This window comes from Neovison vison, chromosome 10 (assembly GCF_020171115.1).
Source record: "Neovison vison isolate M4711 chromosome 10, ASM_NN_V1, whole genome shotgun sequence".
In the NCBI taxonomy this organism is placed as follows: Eukaryota; Metazoa; Chordata; class Mammalia; order Carnivora; family Mustelidae; genus Neogale; species Neogale vison.
Window position 1 is genome coordinate 14,038,435 of NC_058100.1, and position 22,896 is coordinate 14,061,330.

The window sequence follows — 22,896 nt, forward strand, 5'->3', positions numbered from 1 at the left end:
CATGCAGAGCTGCTTAACTTTGAAGCTTGTTTCTTTCTTCCAAGAAAGAGAAGTTGAGTCAAATGAACACTGGTCCTTAGAGAAGCAGAAAACTTCCGGGTCTTGACACAGTGGCAAGGAGGCTCATGGAATGAGCTCATGGACTGTCTCCTGGCTCCCTGGAGGCCGGGCGGATTTGATTGACCGGTCCTCACAAAACTGAAAGGCCTTCTTTCAAATGGCAGCCTGCCACCCTGAGTATTTGTCATTGTGGCCACTGATGCAGAATAGCATTTAGAAAGCGAATAAAATGTAATTGTATAGAAGAGCAAAGTTGAAGGAGAATGGAACAGAGGGAGAGAAGAAAGAGGAATGGCTTCCTGGACGTCTGTGGGGCCATCACACTTCATTCATTTACAGAAGGAACCTTAATCCTTGAAAATATGAGTAAGATACCATCTGTACTGAACAAACTTTTCATTAATCCTCTGAGAGTGTTGTGTCTCAGATACGTTTACCTGATTTGGGAAGTAATTTTTTCAGTTATGTAATTGTAGAAGAATGGGGTGGGTTTGGTGACAACAGAATGACAATGAGATGTACAACCCAGTGTTCTGCTTGTCTTTTGAGGAAAGTTATGAAATTGGTGGTCAATAAATCAGTGATAGAAAGAGTAGGAAATTGTCTTAATGTATCTAATGAAATGGACAAAATAGGTATTCTGTCATTGATGCCATTTAGCCTAATGTCCCATATGTTCTTACCTACTGACCTTCTGAATTTTGACAGTGGCACTTTCTTGTACAACGGTTACTCACTTTTCTTCTGTCACTATGACATTCCCATTTTCTGAGGTTGATGACTTGATTGTAAACAACAATAGCAAAAACCAAGACCCGCATGATCTTTTAGCTTTAGTTTATTTCATAATCCGCAGAGGCCGGAAGTGGGCAAATGCTTTGTTATCTAGCGGCCACCCGTTCCTTTCTAGGTTGCAGTATCTCTTTTTTTTCATTTATTAATTTGAGGAATAAACCTAGGTAATGAATGACTGTAGTCACTATGGATGGAGTAACCTTTAAAAATGAACTGGAAGAATTCTGGGCAGAGAGTGTGATGTCATCAGTAAAGATTGGCTAATTACATAAATGTCTCCAGAGTCCTAACAAACCAGAGCTGGACTGTGGAGATACTGTTTCTCATGAAGAACAGGATACCTGTTACCTGTCCAGTCTTGTGGAATAAAATCTGCTTTTTCTAACAAATAAACTTTAATATGTGAATGTCTCACTGGATATTTTAAAGAGGATTTTTTAAATGTGTTCCTTCTTTCTAAGACATTCCTGGAATAATGAAGCCGTGTTTTTTGGAAAACGCAGTAATTGCCATACTTGCTTACTAGAAATTATTCCTTGAATGTAATGTTTCAAACTGCTTTATTTATTTTTATAAAGATGATTATCTCAGCCTAAATTATAAATTTTTAGAAAGAATTTTATAACAGTGTTTCTTGATATTTATAATACTTCGAATTATCTACTAATAGTCCATGCCTCCACATTTAAAATAAATTGGAACTTGACTATAGTACTGCTTTCCACAGGCTGAATTCTGTATTAAGATCTTATTCTCAGATTTTCAGTATGGGGTGTCTAGTCACAAAGTCGCAAAAGGTTCCCAGAGTAAAAACATTTTACAGACCAGTGACATGAATCCTGAGAAGCCCATCATGTGGGAATCTCAGCGTTGCATGATTTCATTTAAATATAATCCTAAATTGGAGCACCTGGGTGGTTCAGTGGGTTAAAAACCCTGCTTTGGGCTCAGGTCATAATCCCAGGGTCCTAGGATTGAGCCCCACATCCAGCAGGGAGCCTGCTTCCCCCTCTCTCTTTCTCTGCCTGCCTCTCTGTCTACTTGTGATCTCTGTCTGTCAAATAAATAAATAAAATCTTTAAAACAAAAAAGCAATAATCCTAAATTATGGCAATTGGCATATCTTCCAAAGTAAAACAAAAATTGACTTGAAATAACAGTAAAAGGTATTCACCCCTATTTTTTTAAGGAAGGGCCACATGTTATGTAAATATGGAAAGTCATTTAAATATCTCTCTCTGATCCTGTAAATCTTGTGTGAGTCATTTGCAGCAATTGAATTGAGCTTATCATTTATACACATACGATTTCTGAGAAATACACAATATGATTATTTCTGACTAGAGTGAAAGCTTACATTTGTATTGTGGGATAAATTAGTTAGACATTCTGTTTTATTGTATTCAGTTGCATTGTTTTCATCAGGCAATTTATCCCATGGGTATATGTGCAATTTCTTCATTTATTAAATTTCAGATTACGTATTTCAAGCCAGAGCAAGACTTAAACATTTTTCCATAAGTATAGCTTCAGGTAAACAAGCAATTTTAGCCCTGAAAATAGCTTCTGCTTCTGTCAACACGTTGTTTATTCTTTCTCTGAGATAAAAAGTTCAGTTTTCTGATATTTGTACCAAGATAAAGTCAGTAAACAAGATTAATATAGTGTGGAAAAGGTTGTCAGCAGCCCTGGCAAAGGAAATAAGTTGCCTGTACATAGAACATACTGTAAACTGAATAAAAGTGTCAGGTCCACCACGAGATAATGCGATCATGAACTTCTAACAAAGCATGACATAGGCACCGTCGGCTTTTCTCAGAGCCACAGTGTAGAAAATGGATTACTATGTTCCTGGGATGCCCACTGGAATAGCATGAAAACCTCATTTTGAGGTGAATGCACGATGTGGTCCTGGAGTTGAGCCACATGTTTACCGGCGGTGCTCCTGCCGTGGGGGTCTTCATGTCATCGTCTGCACACATTTGCAATATTGGCATTTCTTGGAGTTTAGAGTGTGTGCCGGCATCCTTGTGACCCAGGCGATAAAGGGATAAATCGGTTTTTTGCAAATGTTGGGTTTGTTTTCAGAGGCATTTTTCTGCCTCTTTGGGTATTTTTCTTTTTTTTTTTTTCTTTTCTTTTTTTTTTTTTTTTAAAGATTTTATTTACTTATTTGACAGACAGAGATCAGAAGTAGGCAGAGAGGCAGGCAAAGAGAGAGGAGGAAGCAGGCTCCCCGCTGAGCAGAGAGCCTGGTACGGGGCTCGATCCCAGGACCCTGGGATCATGACCTGAGCCAAAGGCAGAGGCTTAACCCACTGAGCCACCCAGGCGCCCCTGGTATTTTTCTGATTGTAGACTTTAAGTGGCACTTTTATACTTGCAGAGGGTTTTTATTATTATTATTATTATTATTATTACTGTTATTAATTATGGCAGAGCATAACTTAAGGCCTTTTGTCAGAATACAGGTCTTGTTGACTGTGACTGTAGTAGATGCCCTTTTTTTTTTTTTTAAAGATTTTATTTATTTGTCAGAGAGAGAGAGGGTGAGAGATTGAGAGCGAGCACAGGCAGACAGAACGGCAGGCAGAGGCAGAGGGAGAAGCAGGCTCCCTGCCGAACAAGGAGCCCGATGTGGGACTCGATCCCAGGACGTTGGGATCATGACCTGAGCCGAATGGTGCCGCTCACGCTCCCTTTTGAGAACCAGCTGTAAAATAAAAGTTGTGCGGTTTTTGTTTTTGTTTTTTTAATGAGAGTTGCTTCTATTATGAAAAAAAATTTTTTTAAGATTTTATTTATTCAATACAAAGAGAGATCACAAGTAGGCAGAGAGGCAGGCAGAGAGAGAGAGAGAGAGAGGAGGAAGCAGGCTCCTAGCTGAGCAGAGAGCCTGATACGGGGCTCGATCCCAGGACCCTGAGATCAGGACCTGAGCCGAAGGCAGAGGCTTAACCCACTGAGCCACCAGGCGCCCCTTTAGCACATTTTTAATTTTACTTGGAAACAGGGATAAAATACTGTTCTTTTAGGTGAAATTAAATTTTGTTCTGTGTAAATACGCAGATTATTCCTGACTTTATGTGTAAACTATGAAAAGGACTCCTGACTCCTTCCTCGATACAGGTTTTTGTATGCACTGAAGAAGTGTGCACTATAAAACATGTTATTTATATTTATGAATTAACTCTGGTTAATTGGTTTTTGGAAATATCGCTTGCTCAACACTAATTAAGTGTGCCTCCTTTCTTTCACATATGATTAAATATATGCACAGTTGAGCAGTATTTGGAAACAAGAGTTGGTGGTCTACTGCTTAAGAAACTTTTTATTATAAAGGTACTTTTAAAATAGTCTTAAAATTCTAACAGAAGACCTACAATAAGTGAAAACAAGAGACCATTCTTACAGGAATGAAATTATCCTTTTGGTCCATGCAATGTTGATTAGCTTTTGAGAATTAATATTTTATTCTCCATTTTAGATTGGAATCCATCAAATGGATTTTTTTTTTTTTAAGGAACTCATCGGTGACATTTTTTGTTTCACCTCTCCTTCCAGGTGAGCACCCCTGGTCCTGTCAGTAACAAGAGGATGGTTCACTTTTCCCCAGATTCTCATCACCATGAGTGAGTACACCCTGATTTGTAGGATCTTGTTGGGGTAGTCTGTGTATTCCTTGCAGGAAATTGAAAGCTACTGCTCGTAAAGTTAGTTTAATTTTGCACCTTTCTATATTTCTTTTAAGATTTTATTTATTTATTTGACAGACAGAGATCACAAGTAGGCAGAGAGGCAGGCAGAGAGAGAGGAAGGGAAGCAGGCTCCCCGCTGAGCAGAGAGCCTGATGCAGGGCTCGATCCCAGGACCCTGGGATCATGACCTGAGTTGAAGGCAGAGGCTTTAATCCACTGAGCCAGCCAGGCACCCCTGATTTTGCAGCTTTCTTAAGAAAGAGCAAATACCTTATGTCTTTGACAGTTGTACAAGAACTATTTCAACCCATGTCATAAATGTAAATAATTGTTTTTGAATATAATCATTCTTTTATTTATGATAGGATTTGAATTGCACTTTCATTACATTAAGTAGCATCAAGTTCTCCTACTCATCCTTCCTCTCTCCCTTTCTCCCCACTCTTTCTAAAGCACTAAAGTGCAGAGGACGTGACTGTTTAACTCAGTACTTCTCTGCTCTCTGCTTCTGCCCAGCATGAACTATGAGGGGTATTTTCATGTAGCAATAGAAAGGAGAGTCTAATTTACTAAATGATTCTAAAACTTAAGCAATCGAGCTTTAACTTTGATGAATCATTGGGTGAATTTCTAGATGCTAGTTCTATTTCTAAATAATATCTTTATTGGAAGAACTTGAAAACATTATATATTTTGGGTCAGTACCATGTCTCCTGTGAAGGTGGTAGAACTTGAAAAAGACTGTAAGATGTAGAAAGACATGAATTAATAGTTGAACAAGTTTTTTTCTGGCTAGTAATCCTGTTAGGATCCATTAGATCCCAGATTTTAAATCCATTCCTTAACCAGTGTAGAAGAAATTATTCTTCATCTATAGCTTATTTTATACAGATTATGAATATAAATATAATCTGTATAATATAAAATAGTATTCATATAGATTATTTCCTATAACATTTATTTTATGGATTACGGTATCATAATCTCCCCTTTCTTAAGTTTATGTTATTCATTTGTATTATCCTATTAGACCTTTTCTCTGTTTTCCTCAAGCAGAAAGAAAAAAGAGTGAAGCTTTTATTAATTCAGAATGGCAACTAAAGACTTCTATATTTTCTTCTTAATTGTTTGCTCTGATATGAATCAGGAACTGTAGCAAGTATATATAGAGCTGTTTTCAAACCAAAAATTGCATTTGGTAATGATTGTAAATGCTCCAAGGACAGACAGATCTCTTTATCACATTGGAGCCCTGTGCTAACAGTGCCCAGTGGACAGTGAATAGTTATTGGGTGAATGAAAACATGAAGGTGTGAATTTAAAATGAGACAAGTTGGATAATGTCAACTGAGTATTACTTCTCAAATTAGTAGGTATGACCCTCATTGTTTTCTCCTGAAGTCCCTTACACACCAATCTCCCCAGTGGTTCTTAATCAATTAAATAAGATTCTCTGATATCTAAACCCCAATATCACTATTTTTAGAGTTTTAGAGTTTCCTTGGTTGCCCCAGTGCATTTGCTTACCATTCAGTCCGCAGTCAGGACTAAAATGGAGTCGTCTTACTACCTCGCACCCTACATGCTGCCAGTCCAGTCCGGCGGTCTCTTTAGTCTCTTATGCTGACCCCATCTTTTCCGTTTCCTGCCGCATTATTTTGAATAAGCTCTGTTACTTTTATATTACTAGAGGATCCTAGGGAATCTTTCTGTCTCTGTTTTCTCACTGTTTGAGTACATGTTACTTAGTTCTGCACTTAAGTTCAGTTGTACTTCTTTTATTCCCCCACTTATAAACCCCCAGTATTGCCTCTTGACAATCGAGAGGCTTCTCTGGCATGTTACTGAACACTCCCCATGATCTGTTTCCAGTTACCTTTCCACCTCACCGCTATCTGTCCCTCACAGATAACGGTCCAGCTCTCTGGTCTGCCTCTCTTCCCTGAATATGACCTTTAACTTCACTGTCCCTTTTAGCCTGGGATTTTTTGCTCTTGCAAATATTTGGGAAAATATCTATTTGGGTACTTTGCCCATTTTTTAGGTTGGATTATTAGATTTTTACTATTACGTTATAAAAGTATCCAGTATATTTTGAATATTAACCCCTTATCAATATGTGGTTTGCAGATATTTTCTTCCATTGCATAGGTTGCCTTTGTATCTTGTCAGTGGCTTCCTTTGCTTGGCAGAAACTTTTTAGTTAGATGTAGTCCCACTTGTTTATTTTTGCTATTGTTGCCTTGGCTTTGGTGTCAGATCCAAAAAAAACCATTGCCAGGATCAATGTCAAGGAACTTACTTCCTGTTTTCTTCTAGGAGTCTTAGGATTTCAGATCTTGCGTTCAACTGTTTGATCCATTTTAAGTTGATATTTGTGTAGGGTACAGTAGGGTTCCAGTTTCATTCTTTTGCAAGTTGGCTGTTCAGTTTTCCCAAACCATTTATTGAACAAACTGTCCTACCCCGGCATACATTCTTGACTCCTTTGTCAATTAACTGACGTATATGCATGGGTTTATTTCTGGGCTCTCTATTCTGTTCCATTGGTTTTTGTGTCTGTTTTTAGCCAGTTACATGCTGTTTTGATGACTATGGCTTTGTAATACAGTTTGAAACCAGGAAGTGTAATGCCTCTAGCTTTGTTCCTTATTAACACTGCTTTGGTGATTTGAGGCCTCTTGTGGTTCCACACAGATTGTTTTCTTATTTATGTAAAAACTGCCATTGGAATTTTTATAATGATTACATTGGATCTGTCGATTCCTCTGGGTAGTATGGACATGTTAGCCACATTAATTTTTCCAGTCTATGAACATAAACGATCTCTCCATTTATTTGTGTTTTCTAACAATTATTTCATTAATATTTTGTAGTTTTCAGTGTACACATCCCTCCTTCATTAAATTTATTTCTAAGTATTATATTATTTTTGATGCTGTTATATATGGGATTGCTTTCATAATTTCTCCTTCTGCTAGTTTGTTGTAGAAACAACGAATTGTGTGTATCTTGATTTTGTATTCTGCAACTGTGCTGATTTTGTTTATTAGTTCTAACAGCTTTTTGTGGTAAGAGTTTTTAGGGTTTTCTCTTTATATATCACATCATTTGCAAGCCTATATAATTTTACTTTTTCCTTTCTGATTTGGGTGCCCTTTTTTTTTTTTTTCTTGCCTAATTGCTTAGGATAGGACTTCCAAAACTGAGTTGAAGTAGTAAAAGGGGGCATCCTTGTCTCATTCCTAATCTTAGAGGAAAAGCTTTCAGCTTCTCACCATTGAGTATGATGCTAGCCGTGGGCTTATCATATATGTGGCTGAGGTACATTTCTTCTATATGCTGAGGTACATTCCTTCTATAACCAGTTTATTCAGAGTTTTTAACATGAAAGGATGTTAAATTTTGTCAGATGCTTTTTTCTGCATCCATTGAGATGATCATACAATTTTTATCCTTCTTTTTGTTAATTTTCTATGTCACATTTATTGATTTGCAGGTGTTAAACCCTCCTTCATCCCTGGAATAAATTCCATTTGATCATTATGTGTGATCCTTTTAATGATTTTGGTTTGCCAGTATTTTGTTGAAGATTTTTGCATCTATAATCATCAGGGATATTGGCCTATAATTTTCTTGCAGTGTCCTTATCTGGCTTTGGTATTAGAATATAATACTGATCTTAAAATGATGCAATGTGGAAGTGTTCCCTCCTTTTTAATTTTTTTGTAATATTTGAGAAGGATATTGTTTTCTTTTTTATTTATTTTCAACTTAAAAATTGTATTTGCTTGGAGGCATTAGAATATCAACAAAACAAGGTGCAACTTTTTTTTTCCTTCTCTTTTTTTTTTTTCAACTACAAAGTGGTATTGAGTTAACAGAACAATTACTTTGTATTAGCTGCCTCAGAGACAAGGGAAAATGAGGACAGTACATTCCCATTGATAAATAATTTGTGGTGTGCACCAACAAGAAGCTGCTCTAAATCTCCATGCCAATTTTCAACCCCATCCTGTGCCAGGCAAGGTTAGTGGCTATTGAAAATACCACCAGGACAAGGCTATCTAAAGACACATTTGGTGCGTTAACTGTACAGAAATAGACACTGAATAGTTTAAAACCATAACTTACACATTACATTTTAGTCTTTTGTTTGTAAAAGGATTGAGTTGTGTATAAAAGAGGTTAAATGCTTTATAGATAAGAAAAAAGCAAACCTTGCTAGAATCAACTTATCATCTTCTTCCTCTTCATCGTCTTCATCTTCCTCATCTTCCTCCTCTTCCATTTTTTCATTTATTTTTCAGCCTTGACAACTCCCTTTTTTGCCTCAGCAGGCTTTCCTGTAGCTGGGTATGCAGCAGTCTCCTTTCTGCACTTTTCTTCAACTTAGCAACCTTCTCTTTCATAAAGCAGCTTGTCATCTGCTGCAGCTATCCCCCTTCTCTCCCCGTTTCTTTACAACATCACCAGTGCATAGGCTGGGATGCTGATTTGGGGATGATACTCAGAACAAAACAAGAAAAAGGCCACAAGAGTCCTCTTGGGTGCATTGTGATCCTTGAACTTCTTTTGGTTTCCCCTTTAGGAAGGACGTAACTTTTCATTTTTCTTTCTTCACGGGCCTTGTCCACCTTTGCCATGTCTTCAATTTTTTTTTTTTTTTTTTTTTTTTAGATTTTGTTGATTCTAGAGAGAGCACGCATGCAAATGCGGGGGGTGGGGGGAGAATCTCAAGCATACTCTGAACTGTGTACAGAGCCTGACATGGGGCTCAGTCTCCTGACAGTGAGATCATGACCTAAGCCAAAACCAGGAGTTGAACGTCTAACTGCCTGAGCTACCCAAATGCCCCCATTTTTTTTTTTTTTTCCATTTTAAAAGACATGGTTTTCCTACCTCTCTGAACACTTCTTAGAAAACTCCAAGAAGTTAACTGAAGCATCTGGATGCTTCTGTGCTGGAAAGTTTGCATAAGGGATGCATATGATGAAATTTTGCCCCTCAGCTTTTGGGGACCTTCTTTGTCCGTGTTTACTTATTTTTCTTCAATGAGGCACAGTCATCCAGTGCCTGCCTGACTCTCCCTTGCCCCAGAAGTGTCTTTGTGGAGTTCAGTGTAGTACAATGACTGTCTATTAATTCTTCTTTAAATGTTTGGTAGAATTCATCAGTAAAGTCCTATGGTCCTGGACTTTCCTTTTCTGGGGAGGTTTTTGATTACTGCTTCAATCTTCTTACTAGAAATTGGTCTGTTCAGATTATCTAATTATTATTTGAAATTGGTAGACTGTATTTCTAGGAATTTATCCATTTCTATGGTATCTAATATGTTGGCATGTAATGGTTTATAGTAGTTTCTTATGATCCTTAGTATTTCTGTGTTAACAGTTGCAATGTCTTCTCTTCATTTCTGATTTTATTTATTTTAGTTTTCTCTCTTTTTTCTTAATCTAGACAAAGTACTGTCTGTTCTCTCTCTATAAAATCTAGCTTTTAGTTTCATTCATCCAGTTCTGTTATCTTTTCTATTTTGTTTACTTACACTGTAATCTTTGGTATTTCCTTCTTTTTGCTAGTTTTGGGCTTAGTTTTGGGGGGGTTTTTGTTTGGTTGGTTTTTTTCTGTGTATACCTCCTTGAGGTATAAAGTTGTTTACTTGAGATCCTTTTTTTCCCCCTAATATCCTAACATAGGCTTTTATCACCATAAACTTTCCTCTTAGAACTGTTTTTGCTGTGGTAAGTGTTTGCGTGCCCATTAAGAACTGCCTGTTTGCTTTCTACAGTCCTATGTGTCTTGTGGACAGAAGCCCCGTTGGTTTACAGAGCTAGATGTTTCAGGGCCCCATCCCAGGGTGAGAGTCCTGAAAGTTTGGAATACTAGGTGTATGTTCCAAACCCTGTGCCCCTCAGGGAGAAGTTGGGAATTTGGGGTTTCTTCCTGAGTATATGGCTTAGTGCCAGGGGTGGGATTGTGGTGAGAATGTGTCTCCTACCTACTTTCTGTGTTTCCTACCTACTTCAGTGTGAGTTCTTTCCTCATCTGCTCAACATGTAGGAGTCACTCAAGTAGTTTATGCATTTCTCTCAGAGGAAATTATTCCACGTATAGATGTACAATCGGTGTGTCTATGGAAAGGGAGAGTTCAGTGGCCTCCTCCGTCACCATCTTTGTCCCTAGCAGCCCCTTTCTGGTTAGTGAATATCAGCAGGAGTTTAAAGTCACGAGTGGCCACATTGTTTGTTTAGGCATCAGGATTCCTTCAAGAATATAGTAGGTTTCTGTTGTGTTTATGGTTACTATTCCTTGCCTGGAAATGTTAGTGGCCATGATGTCTTTCCTATATCCTTACTTAGCTCTTATGCTAAAGGCTTTTGCCTTGAGCCATGTGAAACAATGACCTCCAGAGGTTAGGTACCATCTTTAAGAAACCTCTACTCTGAAGAAGGTCTAGAGCAGAGCCATAGTCATGGCAGTCATTGTCCTGTTCACTCTAGCTTCCCTGCCACTGCCTGCTTCCACGTGGGAATTCCAAACCTGACTTTCCCTAATTATGAGTCTCTCATTAAACTTGAATTGTAATCTCTAGACTGAAGTACCTCTTTTAGCAAATCTGTATTTTTATCCCTTTCTTTAGGCCTTCCCTTACCCATGTAGAACAAATGAAGAAGGTGCCTTGTAGTCTCATTCTACAAGTTTCTTTTTGGGAGATACCATAGGATACAGCATTATGAGAATTTTATTTTATACAAATAAATAAGTGTGCAGGCATATTTTACACTACACACAAACACACACACACACATACACACAACACACACACAGTCCCATTTGAGTTATCTGTTAGTACTGGCCTCTTTTTCTAGTCAGTTTAAAAACTGACCACATTTGTGCTTCATTTGTCTCAGAGGAAATTATTCCATGTATAGATGTACAATCGGTGTGTCATTTGTCTCTTTCATTATCCTGGGGAGGAAACCCAATATCTGAAATTTTCCTAACATTTCCTTTAACAGGAGAATGTATATAGTGTTTGAGGTAAGTCCGGACATAGTTTTAGTTATATGCCTCCCTGACTTTCTTCCCAGATAATTAAGTCCATACTTCATTCAACCTGTTCCTTATTATAAAGTTAGATACATAAAACTGACTCCTGCTGCCACATTTGGTGTCTCATAATAGAAAAAAACAAGATATTTATACCCTCAGGATATGTAAATAATTTCTCAGGCAATCCTGGTCACCAAGAGTTTTAAGGGAGTCAATTTCCAGATTCCTTTGCTTTCATATTTATAGACCTTCTTTCCTGAAATCATTAGACTTGGTTACTTCGCTGATTCTCATTTTTTTTTAAAGATTTTATTTATTTATTTGACAGAGAGAGATCACAAGTAGGCAGAGAGGCAGGCAGAGAGAGAGAGAGGAGGAAGCAGGCTCCCCGCTGAGCAGAGAGCCGGATGCGGGACTCGATCCTAGGATCCCGAGATCATGACCTGAGCCGAAGGCAGCGGCTTAACCCACTGAGCCACCCAGGCGCCCCCGCTGATTCTCATTTTTCACAATTGGTTTTTTTCCACTTTGGAAAAAAAGACACTCCCCCTCCAGCCCCGCCCCCTTCCCTCCCTACACCCTCCAGTCCTACTCTTACTTTGGCACTTTGCTTCACAGTGTAAAATCCTTTTGGGTTCCAAACAGAGGGACATTCCAAATATTGTGCTGATATTGTATGTTGACAGATTGAATCTAATGACCAAATCACAAAGCCTTTTGCAAATTAGGTAGATAGTTTCTAATTATTTTTAGTTGTTGGTAAATTGTTAAAAATTCTCTTTAATCTATAAATCATTGTGTGATTTTTGGCATAAATCTCTGAAGGAGTTTGATAATCAAATGATTGCTCTAACCAGATTCTTTTTATTTCCACTCACCAATTTATTTGAACAAGATTTCTGAGCACTCAAATTGATAAAAATAAGAAGTGTGAATAGAATCAATGATAAAGGATAATATTCGCCAATGGTCACATGAACTAGTTTGGGGGAAAAGGTTTTTTATGCCACTCCTAATAAAATTGTATTATTTTATGTTTAGGGCTATAAAAACATTGATGCTGGTTTCATTAATTAAATAGTAATGATAACTTTTTCAGATCTTAAATAACTTACCAACTAAGAGTAGTTACCAGTGTTGACTGACCAATAAATTCATGAAAATAATTTATTAACTCTAGTTTTATAGTCACAGAAATTTAAGAAAACTGGATGGATGGATAGATAGACAGATAAAGACACACATTGTTGCAAAGGAATACGGCAAGGTTACTAATAAAAGACTTTTGAGCATAAAAAGATATTACATTAGGATAAACTTCTATGTGACAGTGATATTGGAAATTCAGGTAGAAAATAAGCCAGGTAAATTTTCAACATTTAAAGAAGTGCTTTTCATAGTGTTTTGTTTTGTTGTCAAAGCAGATATGAAATCAGTGATGATATTCAGATCCCAATGTGTATATTTAGAGGAGAGGTGTAATGGTTTTCTTCTAAAATGTTAATATATACAGTTGCAAGAAACTAATCTTCTGCAAATATTAAAATTTATGGTGAAAAATTTTAGATTTCTACCTAAAATAGGTGAGGGGGATATTTTCATAACTGTGCCAGACAACATGTATGCAAAAGTGGTTGAAGACCCATGTTGAATAGAATGCTTGCAGGAAAAAGTAACAGGATGTTCTACAAATAATGGTTTAGACAAATTGCAGTTTAGTTTACTGGCATGACTGGAAGTCTGGAAGTGTAGGCATTTCCAGGGCTGTCAAGGAGACAATACGGCGTTTCAGGAATCCTTGGCATTTTTCACAGAAGTGCCACTAGCCATTTTCTGTGCCTTCTATATTCTCCCTTACGATATTTATATTTCTACCTGATGATAATACTTACCACATTATTCTCTAGAATATAGTTACTATATACAGACTTCATTCACCTTAGTACGAATCATGAGTTTGCCGTGGTTAGAGACTTCGTCTTCTTTAAGGGACTGTACGCAGCACGGTGCCTTATGCATCAAATCATGGGCTCTGGCGTGAAGGTTAGCCAGTTCCACTGCTGGCTAGTGAGGGAAAGACACACTCCCTTCCTGATCCTTGCCCAAAAGCATAGGGAAAGCGCAGACTAACCGTGATGGCCTCCTGTCATCCCTACTACAGTTTACCTCAAAGCTGTGATAACTCATCTAAAAGAATGGCTAGAAACGGTCATTAAATTACCAAATATTCAGCAACTCCTAATAAGAACAAGTACTGCCGTCAGTCAGTTAACTGATTCTTCTAAGTCGTTACATGTTTTGCTTTAGAAGGTCACCTCAAAAACAGTCTGATGTAGCAGTACTTTAAATAATTTTACCTCAGGGGCGCCTGGGTGGCTCAGTGGGTTAAGCCGCTGCTTTCGGCTCAGGTCATGATCTCAGAGTCCTGGGATCGAGTCCCGCATCAGGCTCTCTTCTCAGCAGGGGGCCTGCTTCCCTCTCTCTCTTTGTCTGCATCTACTTGTGATTTCTGTCAAATAGATACATAAAATCTTAAAAAATAATAATATTAATTTTACCTCATAGCATTTCAAGCTTAAAAACAGATTCTAACGTGTAAGGGAAAAAATATTTTAAAGGCTCCAACACAATAGTGTGTAGGAATTTCAGTTTTGAAACCATGCTTTTATATGGTCACATGGTGAACCAAGTTTAGGGTAGGGAATGACCAGTCGAAAGAAGCAGGGCTGCTGAGTTGAGAAGTGAAAAAGAATGTTTCCAGAGTTAATAGAACAAATGCCCAGCAGGGCACTCATTGTGAAAAAGCCTATGTCACAGAAGGTTTTCAGCTCAGTTAATGAAAGTCCTAGAAGTTGATGAATAATAGTATGGATTGAGGCCCCTGGGGGGCTCAGTCACTAATAAGGCAGATGCTTTCAGCTCAGGTCATGATCTCAGGGTCCTGGGATCGGACCCTATCCCCTCTTTGGTGGGGATTCTGTTTCTCCCTCTCCTTTTCCCTCTGCCACTCCTCCTGCTTGTGCTTTCTCTCTCTCTCTCTCTCTCTCTCTCTAATAAATAAATAAATAAAATCTTTAAAAAGAAATAAAAGTTTGGATAGTTTCTATAAAAATTATATTTGACAATAACTTCAATTATTTAAAAAGACTTACTTATAGAAATTTGGTGAACAGCCAACTTTGCTGCACACCTCAGATTATGGAATCTCAGTTTTAAAGGTAAAATGAGATGTGGTCTGTGCAGATAGTTAGAAGGCCTGCAGAGTTAGGAAAAGGTGATTGTTAATAAAATAATACCTAACGTCATACTAGCTGCGTATTTATATTTCGTATAATCGTATATAACTGTATATATATTGCATAGGTAATCCAGTTGTTAATATATGTTAGGGCTCTTTGAATAACAAATATTTAGCCCAGATACATGAAATAGTCATAAAAATAACTATGAAAGGGTGCACAAAAAGTGACGAGATACCCAATCCAACTAAAGCAGAGACATTTGTATCTGATTTCTGCGAAGTAACATGTTGTTTTAGAATTCACGTTTAATTATTCTGTTGACTTTCTGAAAATGTAAGTAAGAAAATGCAGAATATAAAATTAACATATGACATAATCTTTTAAAAATATTGAAGACTTCATTTTTGCAGTTACTTTCTGTTCACTCTATCTCCCATTCTGTGCTAACCCTAAATGGTTCCAGAACTTTTTTCCTTTTTTCCAATCACTTATGAGATACCTGTTTTTAAATTGAGTAAGTATGATATATTAATTGATTTTTAAGTGATATTTGTATTTGCTTTTACTTCATTTTAAAGAATAAGACTTTTATAAACCTGCAGTACTATATGTAAATCAAAACTTATTTTAAATGCAAGTGGGTAACTACCTGTAATCCTATGATGAATTCCTTTATAAAGCAAATATTTACACTTTTTTTTTATCTTTTGTATAAATATCAAGTTTGCTTAAAGCAAGATTTGCCTGGATTAAAGGTTAGTTCATTGGGAATACTTTTGTACTTTGAAATTTGGCATCTATTGCTTTATAAAAATAAAAGTGGCTTCAACTTCAGATTAAGGTAAATAAAATATACTGGATCAATTCCTCCTCTGATATACTGTGATTCCCTTGGGAAGTCGTTTTAACTTACATGTGTCTTAATTTTTATCTCTGGAATAAGGATAAGAACAGTCCTTTACATAAGACATTTTTATAAAGTACTTACGTAAAATAACAGAATAATTTTAAAGCAGGTGTTTTAGGTTGATGATGATGATGATAATGCTTTATCTGGATAGTATATTATAGTTTTCAGAGTATTTTCATATGCACAGTTTTTTACTGCCTCTCTCAAGCAGTCCCAACACCCCCATTTTATAAATTGGACTTTTGGAAAGTCACACAGTGTATTCTATTCAACCAAAAGTCAATTTAAAAGAACTGTATTCAGTATTTATTATGTATGATAACCCACTAAAACCGGAGTGGGGGGGAATCCTGTAAATATTACACTTGAACACTAGTGTATCTACTGACATTTAGGAATAAATAGGAAGTTATTACAAAAATTCACAGAGTAAAAGTTCACATATTACTGTATTCCACCGTGTACTATAGGAGAAGAAAATGAATATTTATTTTAAATACCTACTCTATGCCAGGTTCTTAGCATGTTTAAGCTTCCCGATCCTGTAAGAGAAGTAGGATTAATTTTATTGTATAGATGAAAAAGAGACCAAATATAATGGAAAAACTCGGATTTTTCCCTCCTTCTTTTTCCTGTGTGTGTGTGTGTGTGTATGTGTGGTTTTTTTAAAGATGTTTCTGTATTGATTAGAAAGAGAGAGATAGCCCTAGAGAGCAGGAGCTGGAAGGAGAGGGAGAAGCAGACTCCCCGCCGAGCAGGGAGCCCGACATGGGTTCCCACGGCAGGACCCTGAGATCATGACCTGAGCTAAGGGCGGACTCTTGCCTGACTGAGCCACCCAGGCGCCCTCCTGAGTGTGTGTCTTCTCTAACACTCATACCGAACGTGTCATTTCTGACACTGGCTTTTCCTCATGACAACAAGCAGGTGTCCAGGACACCAACTGACTGTTCTGTTTCAACTTAGTTATGCCACGAGGCACCCAGACATGGCATCAGATGGTACAAGTTACAGGTTGAGTCCTACGACGCCACCATGCCCCCTAACGCCCCACATCTCCAGATGCCCCTGGCAAGCCCACGCTGTTCCCTGTGCTTCTTACCCCACAGATACAAATCGAAGGTTCCAACGACTGCCTCCAGCTCAGGACCCCAGTCGGATTCTGGCTATGAATCCAAGGTCCCTACATCACCTTCCTTGGGTTTATTTAATTTGCTCACAGAATTCAGAGAAATGTCTTACTTACTAGATTACTAGTTTATTATAAAAGCATATAACTCAGCAACAGCCAAATGGAAGACATACACCAGGGCCAGGTATGGGAGAAGGTGCGGGGAACTTTCCTGTCGGATCCAGGTGTATACCACTATACCTGCATCTTCTCTCTGCCCCTATCTGGAAACTTTTCAAACCTTGCCTTTTTGGATTTTTATGGAGGCTTTATTACATAGGCACGATTGATTAAATCACTGGCCTTGGGTATGGATTCAACCTCCAGCCCTCTCCTCCCCAGAGTTCAGGGATTGCGACTGAAAAATCCAACCGCCAGTCTAATAGTTGGCTCCACTGGCCACTAGCTCCCAGGCTCAGGGAATGTCCAAAACCACCTCATTAACATAACAATGTCACTCTCAACACTTGAGGAAATTCCCAGGGTTTTCAGAGCTGTGAGCAGGGAACCATGGAGTAAGACCAAATATACATGAGAAATACATTTTAATCATCTGAATAACCAAATATATAGTTTTCCTCTAAATCCCAGCATTGCACCCGCACTCAGAAAATAAAAGTAATTTGTTACAGTTCACCTACCTAGTAAGTACCGGAGCGTGTATTCAAACCTAGATCTTTCTGATTCTAAAACCCATGATTTAGCAGGCACACTGTTCTGAACTTCCTGGGTTTACATTTGCAGTTTTATAAAAGAAATGAAGGTTCTCTTGAGCATAGTCGGAGCATAGTTTTCGAATTGACTTTTTGTTTCATAGAAAAAAATAATGAGGAATATCTTTACATCATGGTCATCCGGTCCACAGAACATGAGAGACCCCGAAAGAATCTGGAAGACCACCTAAGCCACTGCTGTGATTCTTCTCATTTCATAGAATAACATGGTGCCTCTAGTTGTTAAAACTCTGCCCTGTATCTCAGGCCATTCATTTATCCATGCATTCAGAAAATATCTGTGAGGCCTACTATGTGCTAGATCTGTAGTAATGAACAAGACAGACATTGAGAAAAGAGAAAAGAGACATTGATCAGTAAGCACACACTTAAATGTGTATGTACAGACTGACACACAGATGATGATTATACAGTGAGCTGAGTACTCTAAATTTAGAGAATGTTTTTAAATAAAGATTTATTTATTTATTGTAGAGAGAGTGCAAGTGGGAGAGGCATGGGGGAAAGGGCGAGAATCTCAAGCAGACTCCGTGTTGAACACAGAGCTCCCCATGGGGCTCGATCTCACAACCGTGAGACCATGACCTGAACCAAAACCAAGCGTCGGAGGCTTAACCAACTGTGCCACCCGGGGGCCCATGTAAAAGACAACTTTAAAAAAAAAAGAATTTGAACTAAAGATGGAGATAGATAAAAGGCTTCCTTAAGGAAAGCAAGCTTGAGATGAAACCTCCAAGAATTAAGGGAATGATGACAAGGGGAGCATTTCAAGCAGAGAGAACAGCTCTGTGTTCAGAGGATGAAAGGAATGTTGGCAGTAAGCACAGAACGGGAGAGAAGCAGGGAGTTTGGGGTGAGACGGGAGGGAGGGAAGCAAGACTAATGATGCGAAGGCCCGTGGGCCATTTAGGGATTCTTTCTCCCGAGGCCAGTGGACAACCCTTCAGACCTTGGTTTGCGTTTGTTTATTTATTTGTTTGCTTGAGGTAAGGGTGTGAATCACCAAATATTCATAAAATGGAACTTGGAAGCATCACAGTAGCTCTGCAGTATGAGAAATGGAGTCAAGTTAGCAGGTATAAGAAAAGTAACTTGCTGGTGGTTTGGATAGGGAAGAGAAAGGGGTCCAAGCTGAGTTTAGTTGTCCTTTGGAAGGTCGGTGCTGCCGTTCACTGGGCTAGTGAACTAGCTAGATGGAGACTCGGTTTGTGACAAGAAGAATCTTAGCAGTATTTATGTATTTATTAAAATATACAGTAAGCCCAGGGGCACCTGGGTGGCCCCGTCGGTTAAGCATCCAACCCTTGATTTCGGCTCAGGTCATGATTTGGGGATTGTGAGATTGCACCTTGTGTTGGGCTGATTAAGATTCTCTCCCTTCTTCTCCCTTTGTCCCCCACCGTCACCCCCATTCTCGTGTCCGTATGCACACGTACGTGCACATGCATATTCTCTCTAAAAAAATATGTATATATAAATACATAGTAGGCCCATTACATGTTAACTTAAATAGCATACTTTTAGGAAAATATGCTATTTTTTTCGCCCCCCAAAATTAGTGAGAACATGCTATTGTTTGCATAAATTACTTTAATGTCTGGCTTAATAGAAGACAGCTTAGATTCCTTTCAACCTGGGGTGAGATGTTGCTTTGGTTGAAGCATATGAAGAAAATCCAGCCTCACACAGATAAGTAGTTGGACAAGGAAGGAATATATTATTAGCCCTTTCATTCCAGATCTTTGTGGCTATTCTTTGATATGATATTAAAACTCAAAGAGTGGTTGTTTTCTCAAAAGTTCTTTATAATGTCTAATCCAAAAACATATCAATGGTTTTTTTTCTATTAAATCTACTGTTCTGCCTTGAACTCTGAAAGGATCACTTACACACCATGATTTAGTAAACCATACATTGGTCATACAAAGGTACAGTCCCTAACAGGGGGGAAATATATTAGTCGGGTTGTCTGGGTGAATAGCTTGCTTCTAGTTGGTTATTAATCCAGATGTCATTTACAGATACCAAAAGTGTCCATTCCACATCAAGGTAGAATGTGACCTGCCAAAGAGCATCGCCGTCTGTGAGCTTGAGAAGTTGTTCCAGTAAGAGCAGAGACAAATCCTATTAATGTAGAGGCTGTTTATTCCCAGGTGTTCGTACCACAGAGGCTGGAGATTACATCAAAGTCTTAGGAAATCTGCCCTTTTAATTTAAGTGTCTTGTCCTTCTGCAGTATAGTATGGTGGGTGCGCACCGTGGGCAAATAGCCTAGTGTCTGCGCCTCATTTCTGTACCTGGAAAGTGAGAAGAACCTTGTAAGGTTTTTATAAGGAGAGGAAGTAATACATGTCCTGTGTCAAAAGAGTGCTTGGGAAACACAAGTCCTCAATATTATTGTTCTCTAAAAAACAAGTAGCATTAATAATAACATTGGTATCATTCTCTCTGGGCTTTTTGTGGTTTATTTGCCACTGGGTTTCTCTTGATTTCCTACCCCTTGATGCTTGCAAGTAGTTTTGATGCAGAATACTGCCGAAGGTCTAGGCAGGCAACTAATCACAACTCCCCGGTTGTGAGGTTGAAGAGGCCTCCCCAGATGGGTCCTTCCTGAGGATCCGTGGAGTACGGGTGGGTCAGGCAGGGCAAGGACAGCTCGAGAAGGGAATCGTCAACTCTGCAGCGACTTCCGTGTTCTGAACATTGTTGTTGAACTTGTTCTCAGCCAGAATGCAAGTTGTTATCATAGTGGAAGGATCAGGTTCAAGGTACCTCTAGCTTGGACACTCCAGAATTTACACCAAGGGCTTTGTGTGATTGTTCCTGGGGGCAGAGCCAGAGGATATAATATTCTGGTATTTTTAATGTTTTTTTAAAACTCCGGCAATCCAAAGGTCATAATTTGTTGTAACGATGCTATAATTAAGTTGTGGTAAATGATAGCATTTGAAGATTTTATAACCAGAATTGATTCGTAAAATGAATACAGTCCCAGCAGTTTATGTTAACATAATTAAATGGAAATGTAATTCTAACTGAGTTTGCTTATTAAATTGAAAATTACTGGGTTATGAGCACTCTTACAATTCTGTCAAAATTGGTGTAAGTCTAGAATTACATGAAATATCCATTAAAATAAAGCATATTTAAGGCTCTATTGCTGGTGGCGAATACATTTCTTAAAGCACATGCAGACGGGTCGTGTGAGAGCACGTGCTTTTCTTTAGGCTCATGCTAACTCCTTTTCTCTTTCCTCTGCAGCCATTGGTTTAGCCCTGGCGCTAGGACAGAGCATGCCCAGGTAAGGAACATTCTATCCAAAAGGAAGTTTCTTAGTCTCTTTCAGGTATCAACTATCTCCCTTCAAGGTAGTAGATCAGCTCTGTGAGAAAAGATAGAAATCCCAGCTCATTGAAAAAGGAGTTGATTGTGCCCGTGTTTAACATACTGACCAAGTGCCTCATCCTCAGTAAGCATCAGAATGTTCCCTTACTGCCACTTTCCCCTGTCACAAAGGTCACCTCCACGGGAAGGCTGTGGGAGTCACTTGTCTGTAGGACTTCACCATTTACATTTGTTTTTCACAAAGTTGAGGTATCAAGATAGTACGTATGCTTAAAAAATTGCTTAATATTAAGTAAGGTCAGCCAGCAAGAGAATATTTTTATTTTTGAAGTTTAGAAGATGGTAATAGTTTCTTACAAGTTTACGTTATATTTTTCCATGAGGTTTTTTCTTTTATTGCTTAGTAGTATACATGGCAGCACAGTAATTAGTTACCTTAACAAAAACTTGACATTCATTTCAATGAACTTCACATACAAAATAAGTACGTTCTTTCTTTTTCCCTTGAATGTATTCATTTTCTCTCCTCAGCATGCTGTGGTAATTTAGGGCTTGAGTTTTTGATAAGTTTTAAAGCATATGCATTTTACAGTTAGCCTCCTTGTTGATTTTTTTTTCATTATGAATTATAAAAGTTACTAAGTGGGTCAAAAATATGTAAGAAATACCTTTAAATACATGAGAATGAACAACCTCACATCCACAGGGATGATTTTCTGTGAAGGGTAGGTAGGGAGACAGGGAAAGATGTAGGTAGGTAGATAATATATTCATGATGTTTAATTTCTTAAGCTGAGCCACAGTTGATTGTGTATGCCATAGTTCCTTTTACTCATAATAAGAAGGTGTTAAATACTTCATTATAAACTATACTTAACTTTTTAACACACATGAGCCTAGCTAAAGAAAAATATCATGTAAATTCAGCTTTAATAGTATTTTGTGAACTTGCCCTTTTCCATAGGAGTGATTGTCCCCTTTAAAGATACTTCTCATAATAATAGTATAATATGGACTGCTGTTTCTAAAGATTTGGAAATTAACCAGACTAAGTTATGTCTGTGATGTGTTTATATTATTATTCAAAATGTAAAAATTAGACTTTTTGCTTTCCCAAATGGTTCATGTCTCTCTATGTACCTATGTATAGTGCTTACAAGAACATGCTGCTTCTGGGTAATATGTCATATCAGGATATAGATTATCCCAAAATACAGTTTTTTAAAGCTCCTTTTCTGCCTTTTAGAAAATTTAAAGTAATGTTATAAAGTTGTCTTTCATATCACAGTATAACTGGTTGCTTCTAGCCAAGATTTTCTTCATACAGTTAAAAATCAACAATGCTAATATCATAAAGAGAAAAAAGTTGAGCAATTCTTTTTTGCTTTTAATTTTTAAAATCTTTTTGACCAATTTTCAAATCTGCCTTTCGTTTAACTTTGATACATCACACTTCAGATTTCTGTCTTGAATGTAGGTTATTAATTAATGAGTACAGTTGATTCTTATTATCTACAGTAGCTGTGGTCTTTAAAGTCAGTGTGAACCCTATAGTAGCATATACCAAAACACTGCTCCTAGGGAAATAGAAGGTTAGGTTCCTGAGAGGTCACAAAATTTTCATTTACTGATCAATACATATTCTTATTTGATGTATGTTTATGTTTAATGACACCTTGTTTAATATTAATATCTGAAGGAAGCTTGTTTAATGCACATGTTTCCTCTGTAAGGTCTCTGACAGCCTTGCACTTAGGAACACTAGACAGCACCTCAGCTTTATCCTTGGGGGCCACTTTAAATGATTAAATAAAAAAGGAGAACACAAAAATGCAAAAAATATAGCATTAAACAGACTGCTTGCACCAGATTGTTGAATGAATGA

The 22,896-nt window shown here is 37.9% G+C and overlaps 1 protein-coding gene and 1 pseudogene across 2 annotated transcripts in view; one reads left to right on the top strand and one right to left on the bottom strand.

Annotated features, from left to right (window-relative positions):
- The window catches only part of GPATCH2 (G-patch domain containing 2), a 172,900-nt gene that overhangs the window by 99,177 nt on the left and 50,827 nt on the right, over window positions 1–22,896 (top strand). For both annotated transcript variants that reach the window (XM_044266826.1, XM_044266828.1), the window contains exons 6-7: window positions 4,420–4,487; window positions 20,928–20,967. In XM_044266826.1, coding sequence (XP_044122761.1) covers window positions 4,420–4,487; window positions 20,928–20,967 — 108 coding nt within the window. The remainder of the gene's footprint in view (window positions 1–4,419; window positions 4,488–20,927; window positions 20,968–22,896) is intronic.
- Window positions 8,516–9,217, bottom strand: LOC122918432 (annotated as a pseudogene).